Consider the following 22,806-nt stretch of genomic DNA (forward strand, 5'->3'; position numbering starts at 1 on the left):
TATCGGCCCAGAACTAAAACAATTTCCGAGGCCAACTCTTCAGACAGGGATTGGACTGGACTGTGGGACATAAAGTGATACTCATGAAGAGTGTGCCTCTTTAGTCAAGTAGATACAAGAGACCAAAGGGGCAGCTTCTGTCCAGAGGTGAGATGGGAAGGCAGAGAGAGTGAGGAGCTGGTTGAATGGTCATGGGGAATCAGGGGCAGAAAGGATGAGTGTGCTGTTGCAGAATGGGATGAGCAATTAGGGTCTCATAACAATGTATGTATAAAAATTTTGTATGGGAGACTAGCTTGAAATGTAAACTTCATTTAATTACAACAATAAAAAAATAAAATCAAATAAAAATAAGGTGCATGGAAGCCTGCAGGGGTGAGAGCATGCAAATAAGGAGTATGGAACCCTAATGAGGAGATTGGTCAGTTCTGCCATCCCGCTAGGCTTAAAAGAGAGCCAATCCCAGAGCAGAGGAGAACTTCACTACTACCAAGAAAGAAGAGCCGGGAGCAGAGCACATCCCTTGGACCTGGGGTCCCTGCACTGAGAACCTCCTAGACCCAGGAGACAGAGAGCTGTAACACCAGAGATGGCACGAGACAGTAAGAAACAACAGCAAGCGTGGCAGAGAACCAGCAGCAGCAGAACCAGGAGATCAGCAGGAGATGGTGTCGTGGGTTTCCTGGCCCACGGAGTGAGAGAGCTGAGCACCTTCAGGCAGGAAGCTTGCTAGCAGAGTAGGGTGCCTCCAGGCACTTGTCATCGGAGCAAGATTTGCCTACTCACAGAACTAGAGCTGAGTGCCTTCGGATTCAGGCTTATTGGCCGAAGTGAGATGCCTCTGGGCACTTTCTGGCAGAGCTAAAGAGCTGTGTAACACTTGCCCAAGCAGGGAAGAGGCCAGGCCAGCCCAAGAGGCCCAAGGGGCCCAAGCTGTCCTGACTGAAGAACTTTATCCTGAGTCATTCCTGATCCTGAATTGTAACCTGTTATTTCCCTAATAAACCCCATAATCATGAGTATGGTCTGTGACTTCTGTGTGGCCATTGCAATGCATTATCGAACCTAACAAAGTGCCATGAGAGGAATGGCTGGTGGCAGAACTGGTAAAAAATTTGGAGAGAGGAAGTATTTCTAACCTCTGCTTCCTAGGAATTGGCTTTGGGCTGATGCTGATGGTGATTCTCTCGCCCCCTTGAAAAGTTAAAAGGAGGTCAGATGCCCCCACCATGCCATTTTTACAAGTTCCATAAATGATTCTGATGTCCTCACCCCCCTGACCACAAGTTGGTTCCAGAAGATAAGCTAGATAACCGGGATCTTCTAAAAATTAAACACTTATGCTCATCAAAAGACTTTACCAAAAGAGAACCTACAGACTGGGAAAAAATTTTGGCTATGACAAATCCCACAGAAGTCTAATCTCTAAAATCTATAGGAAAATCCAACACCTCTACAACAAAAAGACAAATAATCCAATTTAAAAACGGTCAAAGGACATGAACGGACAGTTCACAAAAGAAGACATTCAAGTGGCCAACAGACATGAGGAAACGCTTGCGATCACTAGCCATAAAAGAAATGCAAATCAAAACCACAATGAGATACCATCTCACCCCTGCCATTACTGGCACGAATTTAAAAAAAACAGAAAATAACAAATGTTGGAGAGGCTGCAGGGAGACTGGAACTCTTATGCACTACTGGTGGGAATGTAAAATGGTATAACCAGTTTGGAAAACGATATGGCACTTCCTTAAAAAGCTAGAAATAGAAATACCATATGATCCAGCAATCCCACTCCTAGGAATACATCCTAGAGAAATAAGAGCTGTCACCTGAATAGACATATGCACACCCATGTTCACTGCAGCATTGTTCACAATAGCGGAAAGATAGAAACAACCTACATGCCCATCAACAGATGAATGGATAACAAACTACGGCACACACAGAACGCAGCATTATGCAATGAAAAAGAACAATGATGAATCTGCGAAGCATCTCACAACATGGATGAATCTGGAGGGCATTATGCTGAGTAAAGTAAGTCAATCACAAAAGGACAAGTATTGTACGAGACCACTACTATAAAAACTCATGAAAAGGTTTACACACAAAAAGAAACAACCTTTGATGGTTGCGAGTGAGAGGAGGGGCGGGAAAGAAAAACACTAACTGGACAATAGGTAAGCGGTAACTTTGGTGAAGGGTAAGACAGTACACGATACTGGGGAAGCCAGCACAACTTGTCCAAGGCAAGGTCATGGAAGCTCCACAGACACATCCAAACTCCCTGAGGGACAAAATTACTGGGCTTAGGGCTGCAGGGACCATGGTCTCTGGGAACATCCAACTCAATTGGCGCAATATAATTTATAAAGAAAATGTTCTACATTCTTCTTTGGTGAGTAGCATCTGGGGTCTTAAAAGCTTGTAAGTGGCCATCTAAGATACTCCACTGGTCTCACCCTGTCTGCAGCAAGGGAGAATGAAGAAAACCAAAGATACAAGAGAAAGTGTTAGTCCAGCACAACTAGATGGTGCCCGGCTACCACTACTGACTGCTCTCACAGGGGTCACAGTAGAGTCCCAGACAGAGCTGGAGAAAAATGTAGAACAAAACTCTAACTCACACACACAAAAAAAGACCAGACATACTGGTCTGACAGAGACTGGAGAAACCCTGAGAGCATGGCCCCTGGACACTCTTATAGCTCAGTAATGAAGTCACTACTGACATTCACCCTTCAGCCAAGGATAGACAGGCCCATAAAAGAAAACAAGACTAAATGGGCATACCAGCCCAGGGGAAAGGACAAGAAGGCAGGAGGGAACGGGAAAGTTGGTAATGGGGAGCCCAAGGTCGAGACGGGGAGAGTGTTGACATGTTGTGCGGTTGGCAACCGATGTCACAAAACAGCATGTGCATCGTTTAATGAGAAACTAGTTTGCTCTGTAAATCTTCATCTAAAGTACAATATAAATAAATAAAATAAAAGTTAGTTCCAGGGTCTAACACGAAGCTCTCATTTGGAAGATTCTAAATCGTATCCTAACCCCTGGGGAGTTCTTCCAATTGGAAAAATACAAACACACATTCCCAGTCTAAACCTAGAATTATAAGTCCTAAGCCCTATAAAATATCTATGAATCACATACTGTCTTTGGCTAACTAGTTTTGAGAGAATTTAACTTCTCAACAAAATTCAGGAAAAGACAGTGTAAGACATGACATAAAAAATGAGTTGTTTTCCCTCAATTGTTTAATCTCAAATCTCCATTCTAATGACTAACTCAAGCTTTAGCTTCAACCAGTATTTAAGCAGAACCAAATCCAATCTGCTATACTGGAATATTCAGATTCCACCTTTCCAATTACCAAAATTTCAAAAATTCCAATTTTCCAATTCAATCATAAACGTTATGAATTGAAACAAAAATAATTACCCAAGAATAACAGGTGATTTTTCCCACCAAAATTCACTTACCCATCTCTTCCCTTACTGACAATTTTTACTTCAAAATAATAAATCCCACAGGCTGCCGGTATCGGATGCGTGGCACGAACTGATGCTGCATCTTTTGGAGTTTTGCCATGACCTACATATGAAATGGGAAGGAAAAAAAAAATCAAATGAGATTTTTAAATGAAACCTGAATAAATAATTCAGTTACAAATATAAGTTTTGGAACAATATGTACATTTGTGCTCCCATCAGTTCAAATAATTAATGAATAAAACATTTATCATCACAATTAATCCAATATGCAAACCAGCCCAAGGTGACTACAGAACTCTTCCCATTATCACTAGTTTTAAGACTTTAGAATCTGAAAACACTGAACTTAGCAGCCCTTTATGCAAATTAAACACTTCAGAGTAGACTATATTTTTAAGACAAATAAGGATTTACTTGAAGAATATGATGAGAAAATAACATTACTTTTACCAGAACTAAATTTGCATATAATTTATAAAATTCCTAAACACTTTTGCCAAATGCCCTACACTTTTTTAAACCAAAAGTATCTGTACTATAGGGTATATTTTTAATGAAATTTTATACAATTAGATTGAATTGGCAAAGCAGTTTTCTTGAAAAATTTACAATTTTATTGTTGTTGAACTTTTGATATAGTTTTTACCATTAATTCTATACAAAGGCTGATTCCATAAAATTTCTTTGGTCAATTACAGCCCATTGAGAAATATTATCTAATCCCTAGTTGCACTTCATGTCTTCCTTTTTTAAGAGAAGAAATAACACCATACCACTGCTGACATTTTGGGAAATCTGCTAGATAATGGCTTTTAAACTTTTTAAATTAGCTATGCCTCAATTCTAATCCTAGAGGGCTTCCGTCACTCACCATCACCTTCCCAGCCCCTCCCTGAAGATACGAATTACCTTCAAACCTAATGTGAACAAAATCAAGTGAGCAAGAGAAAATATGTCCATAAAACCACAAGAGAATAAAAACAGAAGTTGAAGTCGCATGCCAGAAAGTACTCAGAGTGTGAGGCAAGTCTCTACAATCCCAGAAAGGACTATGAGAAACGGTACTCTAAATCATTATTCAGGTGTTCTAATTAGATATATTTAACCCAATACAAACTCATGTATGTCATTAATCTTTCAATCATACTATAAAATTACCTTCATGGGTAGCAGAATTTCCCTTCTCCAATTTACCATGACTGCCTTCAAACTAAACACCTCCTTTTAAGTCAACGATTATATCTTAAGGTATACGATAACCATCACACACCAATGAGATCGTATCTTCCCTTACTGGCTCAAATTACCAATGCATACTCTATCATTAAACAGTGGAGTATATACCTGCAATGCAAAATTAGCACATGTCATGGCTCAAAAGAAATTGAATAAACTCAGCCACCCCCTTCTACTACCATGAAAACTTGTATCCATAGACTTCTTAAGCATATGTGTTACGGGAAGAAACAGGTTCTCAACCTGTGACCACTGGAGATGATAAACTTGACAGGAGACAAAAATGGAAGCACCAATATGTAGACACTCCAAAACTGCTTTAACATACGTAGATTCATGCTGAGCTAAACAGAAGGAAATAAAATACAAGCACACTTTAAAAAGCATTGTCATTTAAAAAAAAAAAAAAAGATGGCTTTTATAATTATAACATGGAAGTTGGCCATTATCAAACAATTACTATTCAGGCACATCTAAATTCTCATCCACATTATGTTGTGAGAAGGTAGTCTACAAAATGACACTGGCAGTGGTACTGGTACAAGGAGACACAGACCAATGGAACAGAACTGAGAATCCAGATGTAAATTCATCCACCTATGAACAGCTGATATTTGACAAAGGCCCAAAGTCTGTTAAATGGGGAAAAGAGAGTCTCTTTAACAAATGGTGCTGGCAAAACTGGATATCCATCTGCAAAAAACTGAAACAAGACCCATACCTCACACCATGCACAAAAACTAACTCAAAATGGATCAAAGACCTAAATATAAAATTGAAAACGATAAAGATCATGGAAGTAAAAATAGGGACAACGCTAGAAGCCCTAATACATGGAATAAACAGAATATAAAACATAACTAACAATGCATAAACACCAGAACAGAAATTAGATAACTGGGAGCTCCTTAAAATCAAACACTTATACTCATCAAAAGACTTCACCAAAAGAGTAAAAAGACAACCTACAGACTGGGAAAAAAATTTTGGCTACAACAAATACAATCAGCGTCTAATCTATAAAATCTATAAAATCTACTGCAACGCCTCAACAACAAAAACACAAATAACCCATTTAAAAAATGGGCAAAGGATATGAACAGGCACTTCACCAAAGAAGACATTCAGGCAGCTAACAGATACATGAGGAAATGCTCAGGATCATTAGCCATTAGGGAAATGCAAATCAAAACTACAATGAGATACCATCTCATCCCAACAAGGCTAGCATTAATCCAAAACACACAAAATAATAAATGTCGGAGAGGTTGTGGAGAGACTGGAACACTTATACACTGTTGGTGGGAATGTAAAATGGTACAACTACTTTGGAAATCAATCTGGCACTTCCTTAAAAAGCTAGAAGTACCATGCGATCCAGCAATCCTGCTCCCTGGAATATACCTTAGAGAACTAAGAGCCGTCCCACGGATAGATACATGCACACTCATGTTCACTGCAGCACTGTGTACAAAGGCAAAAAGATAGAAACAACCTAGGTGGCCATCAACGGACAAATGGATAAACAAATCATGGCATATTCACAGAATGGAATACTACACAACAATAAAAAGTAACAATGAATCTGTGAAACATCTCATAACATGGATGAATCCGGAAGGCATTACACTGAGTGAAATTAGCTGGTCGCAAAAGGACAAATATTGTATGAGACCACTATTATACTCAAGAAAAGGTTTAAACACAGAAGAAAACATTCTTTGATGATTACGAGGGTGGGGAGGCAGAGAGGGGGTATTCACTAACTAGATAGTAGACAAGAATTATCTTAGGTGCAGGGAAGGACAACACACGCTACAGGGGAAGTCAGCACAACTGGACTAAACCAAAAGCTAAGAAGTTTTCTGAATACAATCAAAAACTTCGAGGGACAGAGTAGCAGGGGCAGGGGTCTGGGGACCATGGTTTTGAGGGACATCTAGGTCAAATGGCATAATAAAGTTTATTAAGAAAATGTTCTACATCCCACTTTGGTGAGTGGCGTCTGGGGTCTTAAAAGCTAGTGAGAGGCCATCTAAGATGCATCAATTGGTCCCAACCCACCTGGAGTAAAGGCGAATAAAGAACAGCAAAGACACAAGGAAAATATTAGCCCAAGAGACAAAAAGGGCCACATAAACCAAAGACCCATCACCCTGAGACCAGAAGAACCAGATGGTGCCTGGCTACCACCAATGACCACCCTGACAGGGAACACAACAGAGAGTCCCTGATGGAGCACAGGAAAAGTAGGGTGCAGAACTCAAATTCTAGTAAAAAGACCAGACCTGATGGTCTGAGACTGGAGGGATCCCGGAAGACATGGCTCCCGGACTCTCTGTTAGCCCAAAACTAAAACCATTCCTGAAGCCAACTCTTCAGACAAAGATTAGACTGGAGTATAAGACATAAAAAGATACTCGTGAAGAGTGCGCTTCTTAGCTCAAGTGGATACATGACTCTGAATGGGCAGCTCCTGTCTGGAGGTGGGATGAGAAGGTAGAAAGGAACAGGAGCTGGTTGAATGGACACAGGAAAACCGGGGTAGAAAGGGGGAGTATGCGTGTCACGGTACAGGGAGAGCAACTAGGGTCATATGACAATGTGTATAAAAATTTTCGTTTAAGAAACTAACGTGAACTATAAACTTTCAGTTAAAGCACAATAAAAAAGAAAAATAAAAAAGAGAAGTGGAGGAAAAAAAAAGACACTGGCAGGCCTGGCAGCTGCCGCTGAGTCGATTCTGACTCACAGCGACCCTATAGTACAGACCAGAACTGTCCCATAGGGTTTCCAAGGAGTGGCTGGTGGATTCGAACTGCCAACCTTTTGGTTAGCCCTAGTCACTTTTTAATAAACACCTCAGTCATTTAATAAATTATAGTTTCAGTAAAACATCTTTTTCTGTATAAGCTTGTTCAAATATTTGAGTTGGCTGGGAAAAGGTCATGTAAACCAAACGCAATTTTTTTAATTAGGCAGCTACAAATAAAAAAAGAAAAAAAAACCTTGATTAATCAGAATCTAACTATAGTCCTAAATCAAACTGGATTTCATTGTTTGGTTTTGGATGGGAGTGGCCAAAGCTTTTAGGCACAAGTTAAAACTCAAGGTGTACTTAATAATGATAATAATAGTTAATATACATTTAGTACTATGTGAAAGGCACTGTTCTAAGAGTATCACATGTATCAACTCATTTAATCTTCAAAGCAACCCTATGAGGTAGGTACTATTTATCATCATTTTACATACTGGGAAACTAAAGGAAGATAAAGACTTGCCCAAGGTCAGCCTGCTGTGTAAGAATTCCAAACCAGGATGTGTGCCAGGATTGTCAGACTGCTGTGTAAGAATTCCAAACCAGGATGTGTGCTAGGATTTAAACTCAAGAAGCCTGACTTCAGTGTGAGCTCTGAACTGACACAAGGGATTTCACTATACTGAGTATTCTGAAATCATTTTGCATTCATCTCCAACTCTTATTGTTGCTACTTCTATAGGAAAAGAGAAAGAAAACTAGTATTTGAGAGTAAACAAGGTACCAAAGCATTAGGTGCTGTTACATATGGATTTTTTACATTCACTATCTGTGAAATAGGTATTATTACACCTCATTTTTAAGAATGGAGAAATTCTTACAGAGGTCCTATAACTTGCCCAAAACAAGTAATAGTATCGTGAATTAAATCCATGTATAAGTTAAAAATCTCATAATTTTTTCCATAATGCAAAAATAAACACATCATACTACACAAACATAAATTTTTCAAGGATCTATTATATTTAAGCTCTACTAAGACAAGGTAGAAAATTCCCTAAATGTTTAAATTAAAAAGATTTGTTTCATTTTAAAATTAATATTAAAATGAAAAGACACAGGAAATAGTTTAGATTAAAAGGATTTATACTATTTCTTAGATGAGACTAGTAATATCAGAAAGGAATGTCCTGTATCTAACATCAATAAGCCCTGATGGCACAGTGGTTAAGAGCTCAGCTGCTAACCAAAAGGTCAAGGGTTCGAATCCACCAGCTGCTCCGCGGGAGAAAGATGTGGCAATTTGCTTCAGTAAAGATTATAGCCTTGGAAACCCTACAGAGCAGTTCTATTCTGTCCAATTGGGTCGCTATGAGTCAAAATCAACTCAGTGGTAATGGGTTTTGGATATGTAACAGCAGGAAGTTTACTGTTACCTTACATTCTATACTGACCAAACACAACCTCACATCACGAGCGTTTAAACTTCTAACACCACAGTCCTCAATGCTACATAGTTTCTATATGGCTCTAGAAGAAAACATATTTATTGCTTCAAAATTCTAAGGCTAGCTAGGTTAGCTCTTTTTAAACAATCTGTTGATTCTATTAACTGAAATGGAAAGGGCTTTGAATAAAGTACATAGTAAATGAATGTTTGTTAAATGAATATTCAATGCAAATCCAAAGAGGTTTCTTTAAAGTTATAAATAACCCTTGGCATATAAAGATTTTCTGTCCTACAGATTAACTGAGAAATGAAACAGCTATGTTGTTTGCTTTTAAAAAAAAATCATAATCAAATATTTTCATTTTTTCTGTCCAGCAATTAAATGGCATCTAATCCTCTAAACTAAGTTTGTGTGTCATTTAACACAGCCATCAGTTAAATATTTGGATCGGTTCTCGACCAGCTCTACCAGTTTGACAATTTGCTCTTACAAACTCCTCAACCCACTCCAAAGTGGCTTTCAACTTCTCCACTCTACCAACATCTCTCACCAAGATGACCAACGACCTCCATACCTCTCTTTCAGAAACCCACAGGACATTTTTCAGTCCTATTATCACTTTACCTTTCAGAAGCATCGCACACTATTTCATAACCACTTCCTCTCACTGTAGTTTCTTGGACAGACTAGTCATTCTCCTGATGGCTCCTTCACAGGCATATCCATCCTCCATCCAATCAATACTTGCTGGAATTCCTTAAGGCTTGGTCCGAAATACACTTTCCTTCTCATACGCACCTAGGCTTCAGTTATTACATATACACACAAATAATTCAACAATTTGTATTTCCAACCTAGATCTCTCCTCAGAACTTCAGACCAAGAAATTTAAATCTGACTACCTGACATCTCAAATGTGGGACTTATCAAATATTACTTTTTGTTCTCCTTCCCTACAAAATAGAGAGGAGGTGAGGATAAACGTAAAATGATACCAGAATATTCCTTGTAATTAAATCGGAATTCACACTGGAGACAGGCTTCAGCTCTACATACCCAAAACTTACCATCTTTCCCCAAAACCAGGTCCTCTCATCCAGTGTGCCCTTGGACAGTGAATGTCACCAAACCAACGAGTTATTTAAGACAGAGTCTTTGGAATCATCTTCACACATCTTTTTTCCCTACCTGCACTCACTCAATTGCTCACCAAGTCCTATTAATTTAAATTCTAAATATCTTCCGCTTCCATTTACTTGTCTCCATCTTGACTACAAGACCCTAATTTAAGCAACCACTGTCTCTTGTCCGAAGGTACTGGCCCAGCTACGTTCACTCTTCTCCCCTCCTCTCCCCTGCCCTCCCCCAATCTACTCTCCAACATGCAGCCGCCACCTTTCTGGAAATAAAAATCTGCCTTCCTTGCACCACCGTCCCTCAATATAACCTAACATTGCTTCAAAAGCCTCCCATTTTGCCCAGAAAAAAGATAAAATTCCTCAAAATCTTATTTGGCCTAGCCCTCTACCTGTTTTTTCCACCTCATTCTTTCTGCCCCAGCTATATCAGCCTTATTTCAGGCAGCTATATCCTTCCTTCCTAACCTAGTTAGGTCTGACTCTCCTCTGAATCTCAGCTCAAGCTTTGCTGCTGTCGTTAGGGGCCATCGAAGTCGGCTCCAACTCGTAGGACCGCGCAACATTTCATTTTGTTATAAAGTCACTCAAGCTTTATTTACTTCCTCAAATATTCTCTCTCTCACCTCTGGGACTTGTCTAACCTCCTTTTTATACGCCCTTATAGCCACATATATCCATAAAACATTAACACACTTAACACTTATTTGTGATGATTATATTGTTTTCACATTTTAACTCCTGGACATCTTTAGTTCCGCTGACCTCCACTCTAACTTCAATGATTCCTCTCTAGAGCCAAGCTCTCGATTCTGATACCACCTGAAACAATTTCATCTCAGAAAGTTTAAGTTCTAAGAAAGCCTGTCCAGCTACAACACACATTTCTTGAATGCAAATTAGTGAACATGCAATTGATAAATATGGGAATGATGCCAAGATGATAAGAAAATCATTTGTTCTTAACGGTTTTTCCCAACATCAAGAAACGAGAGAAAAACTCAGCAATATAAAAAGACACAAAACAAAACCCGTTGCTGTCGAGTTGATTCCAACTCATAGAGACCCTGCAGGACAGAGCAGAAATGCCCCACAGGGTTTCCAAGGAGCAGCTAGTGGATGTGAACTGCTGACCTTCTGGTTAGCAGTCAAGCACTCAACCACTGCAGATCCTAAGGGGAGGGAAAAAAGCTTAGATTTCTACAGCAATGCATTCTGATAGTGTAAGGAGTACCTAGTGTTTGTAGCTTCAGGAACTACTACGCTCGCCACTATATGAAGGCATCTGGGAAAACCACCAGTTCAGTACAGATCACAAGGTGCTAACATATTTCCTCTTTGTTTATATCAGTATGGACTCACATACATTATATACTTCAAGTTGTAATCCCACATTGCTTAATTTTGTTGTTCCAATTGTTCCAACTTAGGTCATCGGAGCTTTTTCAGCTGGTTCTGACCTTTTGACATCCCTTCATCAATGTGGACTTTTCTGGAGTTTTTTTTTTTTTCTTTTTGAGCACTTCCTTACTTTCTAGCACTACAAGATGCTCTAGGCTCAACATACTTATTTAATGCCTGCAATGGATTGAACTGTGTCCCCGAAAAATATGTGTATCAATTTGGCTAGGCTATGATTCCCAGTACTGTGTGATTGTCTACCATTTTGTCATCTGACATGATTTTCCTATGTGTTGTAAATCCTATCTCTATGATGTTATGAGCTGGGATGAGTGGTAGTTATGTTAATGAGGCAGTACTCAATCTACAAGATTAGACTGTGTCTGAAACCAATCTCTTCTGAAATATAAAAGAGAGAACCGAGCAGAGACTTGGGGACCTCATACCACCAAGAAAGTAGAGCCAGGAATGCGTGTCCCTTGGACCTGGGGTTCCTGCACTGCGAAGCTCCTAGAGCAGGGGAACATTTATGACAAGGGCCTTCCTCTAGAGTCAACAGAGAGAGAAAGCCTTCCCCTGGAGCTAACATCCTGAATTTGGACTCTCAGCCTCCTAGGCTGTGAGAGAATAAACTGTTTGTTGAAGCCATCCGCTTGTGGTATATCTGTTATAGCAGCACTAGATAACCAAGACAATGCCCCAGTTCCTCTTACTGGAAAATGATAATTAGAATCCAAGATCTGGGTACTAGATGCACTGATTGCTTCTAGGCCCTCCCATTGACAGAGCAAGAAAATACACGTGTGTATAGTAACCCACGTACGTACACACATCTATATTTCTACAGAAGTTCTCGAGTGATGCAAACAGTTAACACACTTAGCTGCTAATGAAAAGGTTGGAGGTTCAAGTCCACCCAGAGGTGCCTCGGAAGAAAGTCCTGGAAATCTACTTGCAAAACATCAGCCATTGAAAATCCTGCGGAGCACAGTTCTACTCTGACACACCTGGGGTCACCATGAGTTGGAATCAACTGAATGCCAACTGGTTAGTGTTGCGGTCAAGTCGATTCCGATTATACGTCTACATACAACCATCTGTATTACAGTAAGTTAAAACATCAGTTCATACTGATGTCTCCAACTCCAACCCACAGTCATATGGATCATTTTAGCCTCCTTCCTTTGCTTATCTGTAAAATCTCACTCCGAGAATGAGAAACCTGGCTCCCACAACCACCATCCGTTTACTTAACTGTTCAGTGTGTAGCAGTATCAGACTTGTTAACTCATATTCCCATGGGTAGCTTCTTTTACCTTTAGTTTTAGACTCCACTGATTTCCAAAGTTACTTGAGTTAGCACCATTTTCCCCCACCACTACCCAGGAGGTTGTTTCGTACATTTGAAATAGACTTTTTTGTCACATTCTGCATTCTATCCTGGAATTTCCCTCATCTCTTAATTTTTAAAATGTGCATACATTAAGGTTCACTACTGGTGCTGCGAAGCTGAATGTGTCTGACAAAGGCACAGTGTCAGGCACAATTACAGCGTCATACAGAACACTACCAGAAAAAGAAATCCCCTGTGCTTCATCTATTCGATCCACTCCCCTTTCCCAAAGCCTCTGGCAATCACTCATCTTTTTATTCTCTCTAAAGTTTTGCCTTTTCCAGAATGTCATATAATTGAAATCACACAGTTCAGAGTTTTCAGACTGGCTTCCTTCACTTAGCAATATGCATTTAAGATTCATACATGTCTTTACATAGCGTGATAGATCATTTCTTTGTATTGCTAAATAATATTCCATCGTATGGATGGATGTACTATAGTTTATCCATTCACCTATGGAAGGACATCTTGGTTGCTGTCAGTTTTTTGCAATTACAAATAAAGCTGCTGTAAACATTCACGTGCAGGTTATTGTGTGGGTATAAGTTTCCAAATCAGTTGGGTAAATACCTAGGAGCCCAATTGCTGGATCATATGATAAGACTATGTTTAGCTTTGCAAGAAACTGCCAAAATATCTTCCAAAGTGACTGCACCATTGTGAATTCTTGCTAGCAATGAACAAGAGCGCCTGTTGCTCAGTACCCCTTCCAGCAATTGGCACTGTTAGCTTTTTTTTGTTTTTGTTTTTAACCATCCTAATAGGTGTGTAAGGGCAGTGGTGGTTAGTGACAGAACTCTTGCCTTCCATGCAAAAGACCCAGGTTTGATTCCAGGCCAATGCACCTCAAGCGCAGCCATCTCCCATCTGTCTGTGGAGGTTTGAGTGTTGCTATGATGCTGAGCAGGTTTCAGCAGTTTCCAGAACAAGACAGACTAGGAAGAAAGGCCTGGTGATCTACTTCCAAAAATGAGCCAATGAAAACCCTACAGGAGTCCCTGGGTGGTGCAAACGGTTAAGCGCTTGTCTACTAACCTAAAGGCCGGCTGTTCAAATCCACCCAGAGGCACCTAAGAAGAAAGCCTGGCGATCTCCTGGAAAGATCCCAGCCACTGAAAACCCTGCAGACTACAGTTCTACTCTGTAACACGTGGGTTCACCATGAGTCGTGATCGACTCAACAGCAACTGGTTTCAATAGCTGTATCTCCTCTTTTTTCTTTCTTTTTTTTAAAGAAAAGGGTGAAAAGGCTAACTTCTAAATCAGATTTTTAATTTTAATTAAAGGACCTCCAAACACTTGTATTTCAAAGAAGGAAGCCCAAACCCCAGGGTTTAAGACAGCAAATGATCAGTACTTATACTGGACACAAATGCCAGTGACAATTTAACTATGCTTATATTTTATTGGACCCCTGGTGGCACAGTGGTTAAGAGCTATGGCAAGCTACAGCTGCTAACCAAAAGGCTGGCAGTTCAAATCCACCAGCTGCTCCATGGAAACCCTATGGGGCAGTTCTACGCTGTCCTATAGGGTTGTTATGAGTTGGAATAGACTCGATGGCAACATGTCTGGTTTGGTTTTATATTAGGACATTTATTTTGGTAGTGCCCTGGTTGCAAAGTGACATAGGTTTTAAGTGGTCTGTCCCAACACTATTTTTCCCAGGAGTCCTGTTACTTTTACCACACAATTTTGTGGAAAACACAAAGTTTTTCCAGCAGCACATTTACGGCATTATGGCAGAAACACCTTCATCTTCCTCTGGGACACGCCCTTACAGCCTCTCATCTTTCTGAAGACTTCACTTCTACACTTCCTCTTCATCATGTGACCTCCAATTCCCTGAATCCTTTGTTTTTTTCCTTCTTCTTCCAGGATGGGAGACATGGATAATCACTTAAAGGCTCTCTGATACCCTTGATTTCCCTCATATGCTTACCCTTCCATCACACCCAACCAGCAAAACCACAGCCTTAAATTCACCTTTCCTACTCCTGCACGGGATGGTGGAGCTCTGCTGAATGAAGTCCAGCAACCTTGCCATCGCTAGGAACTAACGATGTCATCTGGGCTCTCCTAATGCATCAACAAAATTTTCAGAAATCTTCAGTCAGCTGGTTCCCCATTCCCCTCAATGGTTAGTCCACATTTTCATCATTCACTTTAAACTTTAAGTCCTCTATTCAAATTCAGTGAGCAAATTACCTAGCCTACCTCACGAAGAGAATGGAAGCCAATAGATACGGTCATATTCAATGCTCTCCACTCCTATTACAAACTGATCCACAGCCACACGAGTCCTCACCTCCTCCATTATTATCAGAGGAGCACTATACACCCCTAACCATCCTGAGCTCTTCAGCCATCTGCCTCTCACCAAGTCCTTAGTCCACTAGCCTCTCAAACTTGTATTTTCATCTTTTCCCTCTTTACTCTCTCCTTCTCCCCTCAGTATACAGTGTCCCAAAAAATGTATACAATTTCACAAAACTGCATGCCTCTGTGCTATATAAATCACTGTCAGTGATGCACTGGGTTAGTAGTAAATATAATGAACTTTTATTTTTTTAACTTTAAGGTAATAAAAACAGGTACTGTTAATATCTATCTATTTTACTCACTAAAAATATGTATTAAATTTTGTATACATTTACCGGGACCATCATTCCTGGGACTCACATCAAACTCTCATTTAACTTATGTCCCTTCAGCGAACCCCCAGGTAAGATGTAACTCCACTATCAGCCATTAAAACAACAACAACAAAAAATCCTGCCTTAACCTCCATCCTCTTCTAAACCATTGCCGTCGGGTGGATTCCAACTCATCCTCCCCTAGGTGCTGCCTAATCTCTTTCTTCATCAATATATCTCAAGAGTAACCTATATTTACAAATCTTCCCCGCTTGGTCTCTTCCATTTACTCTTCGACCCAATGAAATCCGGTTTTTGCCCCCATCACCCAATTCAAACTGCTCTTCCTAAGGTCACAATGATCTAATTTCCAAATCCAGTGGGAAAATTCCTGTGCCTATCTCACTAAATCTGTTACATCTGACACTAAAGGTCACTTCCTCATTTTCTGATACTCCCCTGCTCAGCTTCTGTGACACCACACTCTCGTCACTGTCCAGACACCTCTTAACTATTCCTTCTTGGTCTCCATTCAGTCTTTCAATGTTGGTGTTGCTCAGACTTCTAACTTGGGCCCTCTGCTCTTCTCATTCTACATACTCTTTTATACACCCTGAATCTCTCATACATTCTGAATTTCAACTATCACTTGGAGTAACTCCCAAATCAGCCATGATCTAGACCTCTCTCCCAAGCTTCAGGTCAATTACAGTACCTGTCAACCCTTTCTGTAAAGAACTACCTCACACACTGTCCCTACTAAAAGAAATGGGGCCCAGACTACCCTTGCTCCAGGAGGCTGCTTTATATTTCATAACTAACTCTGCACCCCCACAGCTGATTCAACACAGGTTAGCACTTGATCCAAAGGCCACCAATTCACACTATAGCATATAATGGACACCTCTGCCCAGCTAAGAATGATGGCAATTAGCCAGGCCAATCTGATAAGTCTCGCAGGAATCTAAAATAGGAAAGAAAGGATAAGTCAGTCAGTAGAAAAAGGCTAAGAAAAGAACCAGAGACAAGCAGAATGTAGCTGAGTCACTTGAACAGTCCTGTTTGTTGTTAGGTGCCGTCAAGTTGCTTCTGACTCATTGTGACCTTATGCACAACAGAACAAAACACTGCCTGATCCTGCAACATCCTCAGAATCGTTGTTATGCTTGAGCTCACTGCTGCAGCCACTGTGTCAATCCATATATTGAGGGTCTTCCTCTTTTTCACTGACCCTCTACCTTACCATGCATGATGTCCTTCTCCAGAGACTGGTCCTTCCTGATAACATGTCCAAAGTACGTGAGATGAAATCTCGCCATTTTCACTTCTAAGGAGCATTCTGGCTGTACTTCTTCCAAGACAGATTTGTTCATTTTTCTGGCATTCTAGGGTATACTCAATATTCTTCACCGACACCATAATTCAAATGTGTCAATTCTTCTTCAGTCTTCTGCGCGCATATGAGGCAACTGAAAAATACCATGGCTTGGGTTCAGGCGCACCTTAGTCGTCAAGGTGACATCTTTGCTTTTTAACACTTCAAAGAGGTCTTTTGCAGCAGGTCTGACCAATGCAATACGTCACCTGATCTCCTGACTGCTGCTTCCATGGGTGTTGATTGTGGATCCAAGTAAAATGAAATCCTTGACAACTTCAGTCTTTTCTCCATTTATCACATTGTTGCTTGTCCAGGAGTCAAGATTTTTGTTTTCTTTATGTTAAGGTGTAGTCCATACTGAAGGCTGTAGTCTTTGATCTTCATCAGTAAGTGATTCAAGTCCTCTTCATTTTCAGCAAGCAAGGTTGTGTTATCTGCATATCGCAAGTTGTTAATGAGTCTTCCTCCATCCTGATAACGCCTTCTTCCTCATAGTCCAGCTTCCTGGATTATTCGCTCAGCATACAGATTGAATAAGTATGGTGAAAGGATAACAGAACAGTAGGCTAGAGTAAAAAGTCATGAACTCCAGCTGCTGAGAGCACTTAAGAGCGACCTTAACTCCAGAAGACCTGTTCCTGTTCTTTCGATAGGGCTTGATTCTTTGGCTTCTCCTGGTTTCCAAGAAGTCAGGTCACGTAGCTGCTGTTGTTTTTGTCAGTTGCCTTGAGTCTGACTCACAGTGACGCTATGTATGCAGAGTAGAACTGCTCCATAGGATTTTTAAGGCTGTGACCTGTCTTCCTAGGCGCCTCTGGGTAGGTCAAACCACCAGGCTTTAGGCTAGTAATCTAGCAGTCAACCATTTGCGCCACACAGGGACATAATACCTTATCTCTAATTGTATCCCAGTACTGACTTCCTCACAATCATTATTTGATTCATGGTTCACTGCAAGAATGTAACAGAGCTAGAAACCCAAATGTCATCCTTGATTTCTCTCTCTACTATTCCTCATATCTTGTCAGTATTACCTTTAAAGTATATCACTAATAATGTCTGCTCTTCTCTACCCATCCACTGAACAAGTTCAGGCCCTTATTTCTTATATGGTCTAATGTAACAGCCTTCAACATGAGTTTGTTATTTCCAGTCTTGCACTTGCATCAAATCTATCTTCAAATTATCTGTGTAATCTGACAAAAATTTAAATATAAGCATGTCACTCTCTATTTAAAATCCTTTGATGATTCCCCATCTCCTACAGAGTAAGATCTAAGCTCAACAAAATATTCTACAATGCCTCACACCCGATCTTTTCCCCAGCTGCTCCATGTCACATACTCTAAATTCCAACAACCCAAAATTACTGGTAGATCCTAATTTATACAGTATTTCTCTTCTCCTCTATGCTTTTGATCATGCTTTCCCTTCCTTGCAATGCTCAGTCCCGTGTTTTCTCCTATATCCTGCTCATCTTTTAAAACTGACCACTAGCCTCATCTCCTCCAAGAAGCCCACCTACTTCATCCCTTCCACTGTCAGTCTGGGTTAGATGCTCCTCGTAGCTTCCACAGTACTCCCTTTACCGTTTCCCTTACTACACTGTTTCATGTCCTGTGAGCACTGTGAAGTCAAAGACGGTGCCCAGAACCTGGCAGAAGGTGAACATTCACTACAAGCTTCGGAAGAAATGAATGAATAAATAAATACTGAGCAAGACATACATACAAAGTACCTAGCACAGTTTATCTGTCTGACAGCAACTGCTCAATAAACTATCATCATTGTTGTGTCTACTTTTTTGTAGGTATGATTATTATTAGAGTCACTGGATTCTTGCAGTTGTCAGTTAGCATTTTCTAAAGCTGAATTTCCCAAAATTTCAGCAAAGGGGTCACTGGGAAAAGGTTCAGTTTGGTTTTTAGACTCCTTAAGGAAAAATTGTATATCACGCTCATAAGTCATAATATAGATATCTGTATTGGAAAACAAGCAAATATTAGTTGAAATAAGAAATGCACGAAGTTACATAAGCAATTATATTTAAGAAGTGTTAAAAGACTAATGACTGTGGATACTGGGGAGAAGGAAGTTCACCCAAATCCAAACCCACTGCCATCAAGTCAACTGCAACTCATAACGACCCTACAGAACAGAGTAGAACTACCCCACAGGGTTGCCAAGACTGTAAATCTTTACGGAAGCAGAGTCAAACATCTTTCTCCCGCAGAGCGGCTGGTGGGTTTGAACCACCGACCTTTCCACTGGCAGCCAAGTGCTCCTTTACTTAGGAAGTGTTAAAGGACTAATGACTGTTGACACTGGGGGGGAGCGGGGAGGGAATTAGACATTCAAACAATACAATCTGTTTGGTTTGACCCTCTTAGCAGTGCTTCGACTAAAAAACGTACTTCATTATTTCATCACTTCCTATCATTCACTTCAGCTTATCTTGTGTTTAAGCTGTCCTAATTTAGAACAATCAAGGCGCTGGACTTTTCCATGGCATCAGTGTGTTCCAGTTACCTTTCTTCCCCCAGAGAAAGCACTTTAATCTCAAGTATTCTTTAAAAAGTTCTAAATGGAACCACTGGATTTTATCTATATGAGACGATTAAACCTCATACAAGCTGAAACAGGCGACGTGATACGGCAGAAAGCGCACTAAATGTGGAGCTAGGGAAAACGAGTTTCCGATCCTGGCTTACTTGTGACTGGGAAACTCTTCCAGATGCCTCCACTTCATCTAATCTGAAATGAGCACCCCTTCATCTTGCTCAGGTCCACTAACAATGTGTATGTGTCTAAACACTTTGTGAAGTATCCGAATGGCAGTAATAAAAGACATAAAAATATTCTGTAATTGAAACTTAGGCTAAACAAATCCATCGGCACATAAATTAAAATGTTTTAAGGCTGAATAATGGTATCATTTAAGTCACATCTGTACTTATTCGAAGCTGACAAGAAGTTTAAACACTGGAGGAGCCATCCTGGGTGTTTTAATAGTTGGTGTGTGACTGCTAAACAAAAGGCCTTTTAAAAAATGTTAACACACACCATGCACACCCTGTTACTGCTCTGCAATCCAGTCAACTCTGTCTGCAGGTCTGGCTTTGTTTAACATTAATTCCTTCAAATCATCTAAGGAACAATAACGCTTCCAAAACCAGTAATTCCAATTCAGAAGAATAAAAGCTTAAAAATAATACACTCAAGGAAAAAGAAACTAACGAAAACCTTTATCATTCTGGAAAACGGCTACGAAATTTCTTCTGAAATTCTGCAATATGCAAAAATGTTATATGAACAGTAGTAGCTTTTAGGGTTAAATGTGTCTCAAAATGCTTAGGTAAAATCAGATGCAGCACAATGACAGGTTAAAAAAAAATTCACTCTTCTATTTTTTGACTTCAAAGTTTTATTACCTATGACACTTCCCCTTTGCTCCCTTCCTTTGCAACTGGGACGGAGTTGCCCAATACATTCAGTATGCCCCACTCAGAAGGCAGGCACTCAGGAAAAACAAAACACACACACACACACACACATTAAAATAACCAGATGAGAGGAAGAGGCAGCAGAAAGAGTGGGGAGTAAAGGCTGCCAAAGGGAAAAGGAGAAACAAAAGCGGAACAGAAGAAAAGGAGAGAAAAAGGGTGACAAACAGCCGAATCCGTGCTTCCAGAAATGATGGTTTATGTTTATGAAAGAGTGATGTTTCTAGAAAGTCAATCTTAGAATTACACAACAGAAAGTAATAAAAAGACCAACAGGAAAAATAATTCAGACAGCAATGTGATCAACATTCCAAACTCCAACCAATTTCACATAAGCATGCACTTTTCTCTGCTCCAAACCATCTATCTCCTATAAAAAGAGTCAGTAAAACTACCCAAGGCATGGTACAGTGTTAAACAAACTGTAATCACAAATCTTAGATACCATGGAAAGTCACAGCTGGAAATTTCCTAACCAACCATCCAGTTCTACCCACTCACCACTCGGACGCCCTACCCTGGACTGTGACATGCCTGTAATCACAAACGACTGCAGGACTCAGGAGAGCTCAGGATTCTTTGTCAGTGACACAGGGTTCTTCCATATCACACTGCATCTGGTTTTATCAGCTAATTATTTACCATCAACCATATATTTAAAATGATAATGTTTTGACAAGTCCAACAAAAGCTTTCTGGTAGCCGGATCAGAAGTAAACACTTCCTGACAACACTGTTGACGTAAATTAAAAACAAGCCTTCACACAGGTATTAACAAAGCGTCCCAACTAAAGAAAAAAACAAAGGTCCAATATTTTGAAATTCTCAGTCATTTAGATCAAGAAACTTAACACTTAAAATTGAAAGTACTTCTCTGGATCTTTGGCAAGAATAAAACGAATATTTAACACAGCCTATTTTCCTGCGTGATTCTTTGCAGCCAAATCATTTGGTAGATTTCTATTGCCTTTCTCCTTTCCGATTAAACAGTAACTTATTTATCAAGATTCTTCTCAAATTTCAGACCAGTCTACTTTAAGAATTTAACCACAACCTTGTTTTTATCCTCTATGTTCATGTCACTAGGATCTGATTAAGACCCTCCCTTTGCAGCCAATCAAAATGAGGCTGCTTCGAATGTACAAGCTCCTGCCTCAGGTTTGGGGCCTGAAAAACTGGATTTATTTCCAGACAGACCGATCCATTAGATCGATTATTTTTCCCCCAGACAAGTAAATCTGACGCATGCTATTAATTTGGGCTACATTTCAAAAACTCCCATAGCACTTTATAAATGTATATACAACTGGTCTGCTGAAAGCTTTGTTTTAACGTAACGAAGGTAGGGGAGAGAGGAGGGGAGAAGCACAAGTCTCAAGTGGCTTGTTTTTTTTTTTTTTAATCACTGCAGGTATAAAATACTAAAACATATGAAAAAAAAATTCTTTCAACAAGACTTCATATGACACCAACACGTAAATACAGAACGTTTCCAGTCAGGAGCGGTACTAGGTTTCTCCTCCCCTAAAAAAACGCGTACTCCAGCCGTTTCACCTCTGTTATCCTCCCAGTTGCTTTCAGGAAGACAGACTGATGGCCACTTGGGCCCCTTGTCCTTCTGTCCCCCTAGACAATCTCTGGCCTAATTTTGGACAAAGTGCTCCGCTGATTACTCCTCCCCCTATATACCGCCACTCTCCCTTCATCAGAAATCAGACCTCGGAATCGTGCCTCTCTCAGATCCCGCAGCGTAAGCACAGAACGCCTGACCCGCCACCTGGAGAACAACATAACCCAACTCCAAGCCCACAGATTCCTCCATGCCAGCCCTAAGACTGATCTCCAAGGAAATCAGAAAGCGCGTTATGTCCCGTCATTCCGGATTCCCCCAGGTGTTCTACTCCAGGCCCAGGATCACCAGCTCCATTACACCCGGGAACAGCAGAGTACCCACCTTCCTCTGCCAGAAATCTCGCCCCTTACCCTCGGACCTGCCACCGCGACCCCGGTCCCCACCCCCGGCGATGCAGAACGAGCGGCGAGTCACCTTGGAGGGCAGCAAGCCCAGGGAGGGAGGGAGTCGGGGGCGGGCCTAGAGTCGGAAGCGGTGGCGGGACACGTCGGGTCAGCGCCCCCACTCCCACCGCAGACACACGCCCAGTACCTTTGTAGTGAACCCGCAGGTTGTTCTGAGACAGGCCGATGTAGCTGAACTTGTCCTTCGGGCTCCAGGACCGAGGCAGCGGCGTCTCCTGCTCGTCCACCGCCGGGTACAGGCGCTTCAGCCGCCGCTGCAGCTCCTTCTCCTGCTCGTTCAGGGCCGAGTCCCCGTGCGGGAAGGGGGCCGCGGCGCTGCTGCCGGCCACCAGGGCTGGGGCCGGGCCGCCTCCGGCCGGGCCGGAGCT

The 22,806-nt window shown here is 40.9% G+C and overlaps 1 protein-coding gene across 7 annotated transcripts in view; it reads right to left on the reverse strand.

The window, feature by feature from the left end:
• The window catches only part of RANBP9 (RAN binding protein 9), a 114,251-nt gene extending 91,452 nt beyond the window's left edge, over positions 1-22,799 (reverse strand). The window contains exons 1-3 of one of the 7 annotated variants that reach the window (XM_023737456.1): positions 4,983-5,301; positions 4,662-4,847; positions 3,492-3,603 (exon numbers count right to left, since the gene is read on the reverse strand). Coding sequence is in view for 2 of the 7 variants with exons in the window: in XM_023737451.1 (XP_023593219.1) it covers positions 3,492-3,603; positions 14,871-14,931 (173 nt within the window). In the remaining 5 variants the exon portion in view is untranslated. Of the gene's footprint in view, positions 1-3,491; positions 3,604-4,661; positions 5,302-14,870; positions 16,678-16,763; positions 16,804-22,355; positions 22,401-22,565 lie in introns of those variants that run through there. The other 6 variants (XM_023737457.1, XM_023737452.1, XM_023737451.1 and 3 more) reach the window with 6 other exon arrangements.
• Positions 22,800-22,806: the final 7 nt, after the last annotated feature.

Source organism: Trichechus manatus, unplaced genomic scaffold, assembly GCF_000243295.1.
Source record: "Trichechus manatus latirostris isolate Lorelei unplaced genomic scaffold, TriManLat1.0 scaffold00103, whole genome shotgun sequence".
Taxonomy (NCBI): Eukaryota; Metazoa; Chordata; class Mammalia; order Sirenia; family Trichechidae; genus Trichechus; species Trichechus manatus.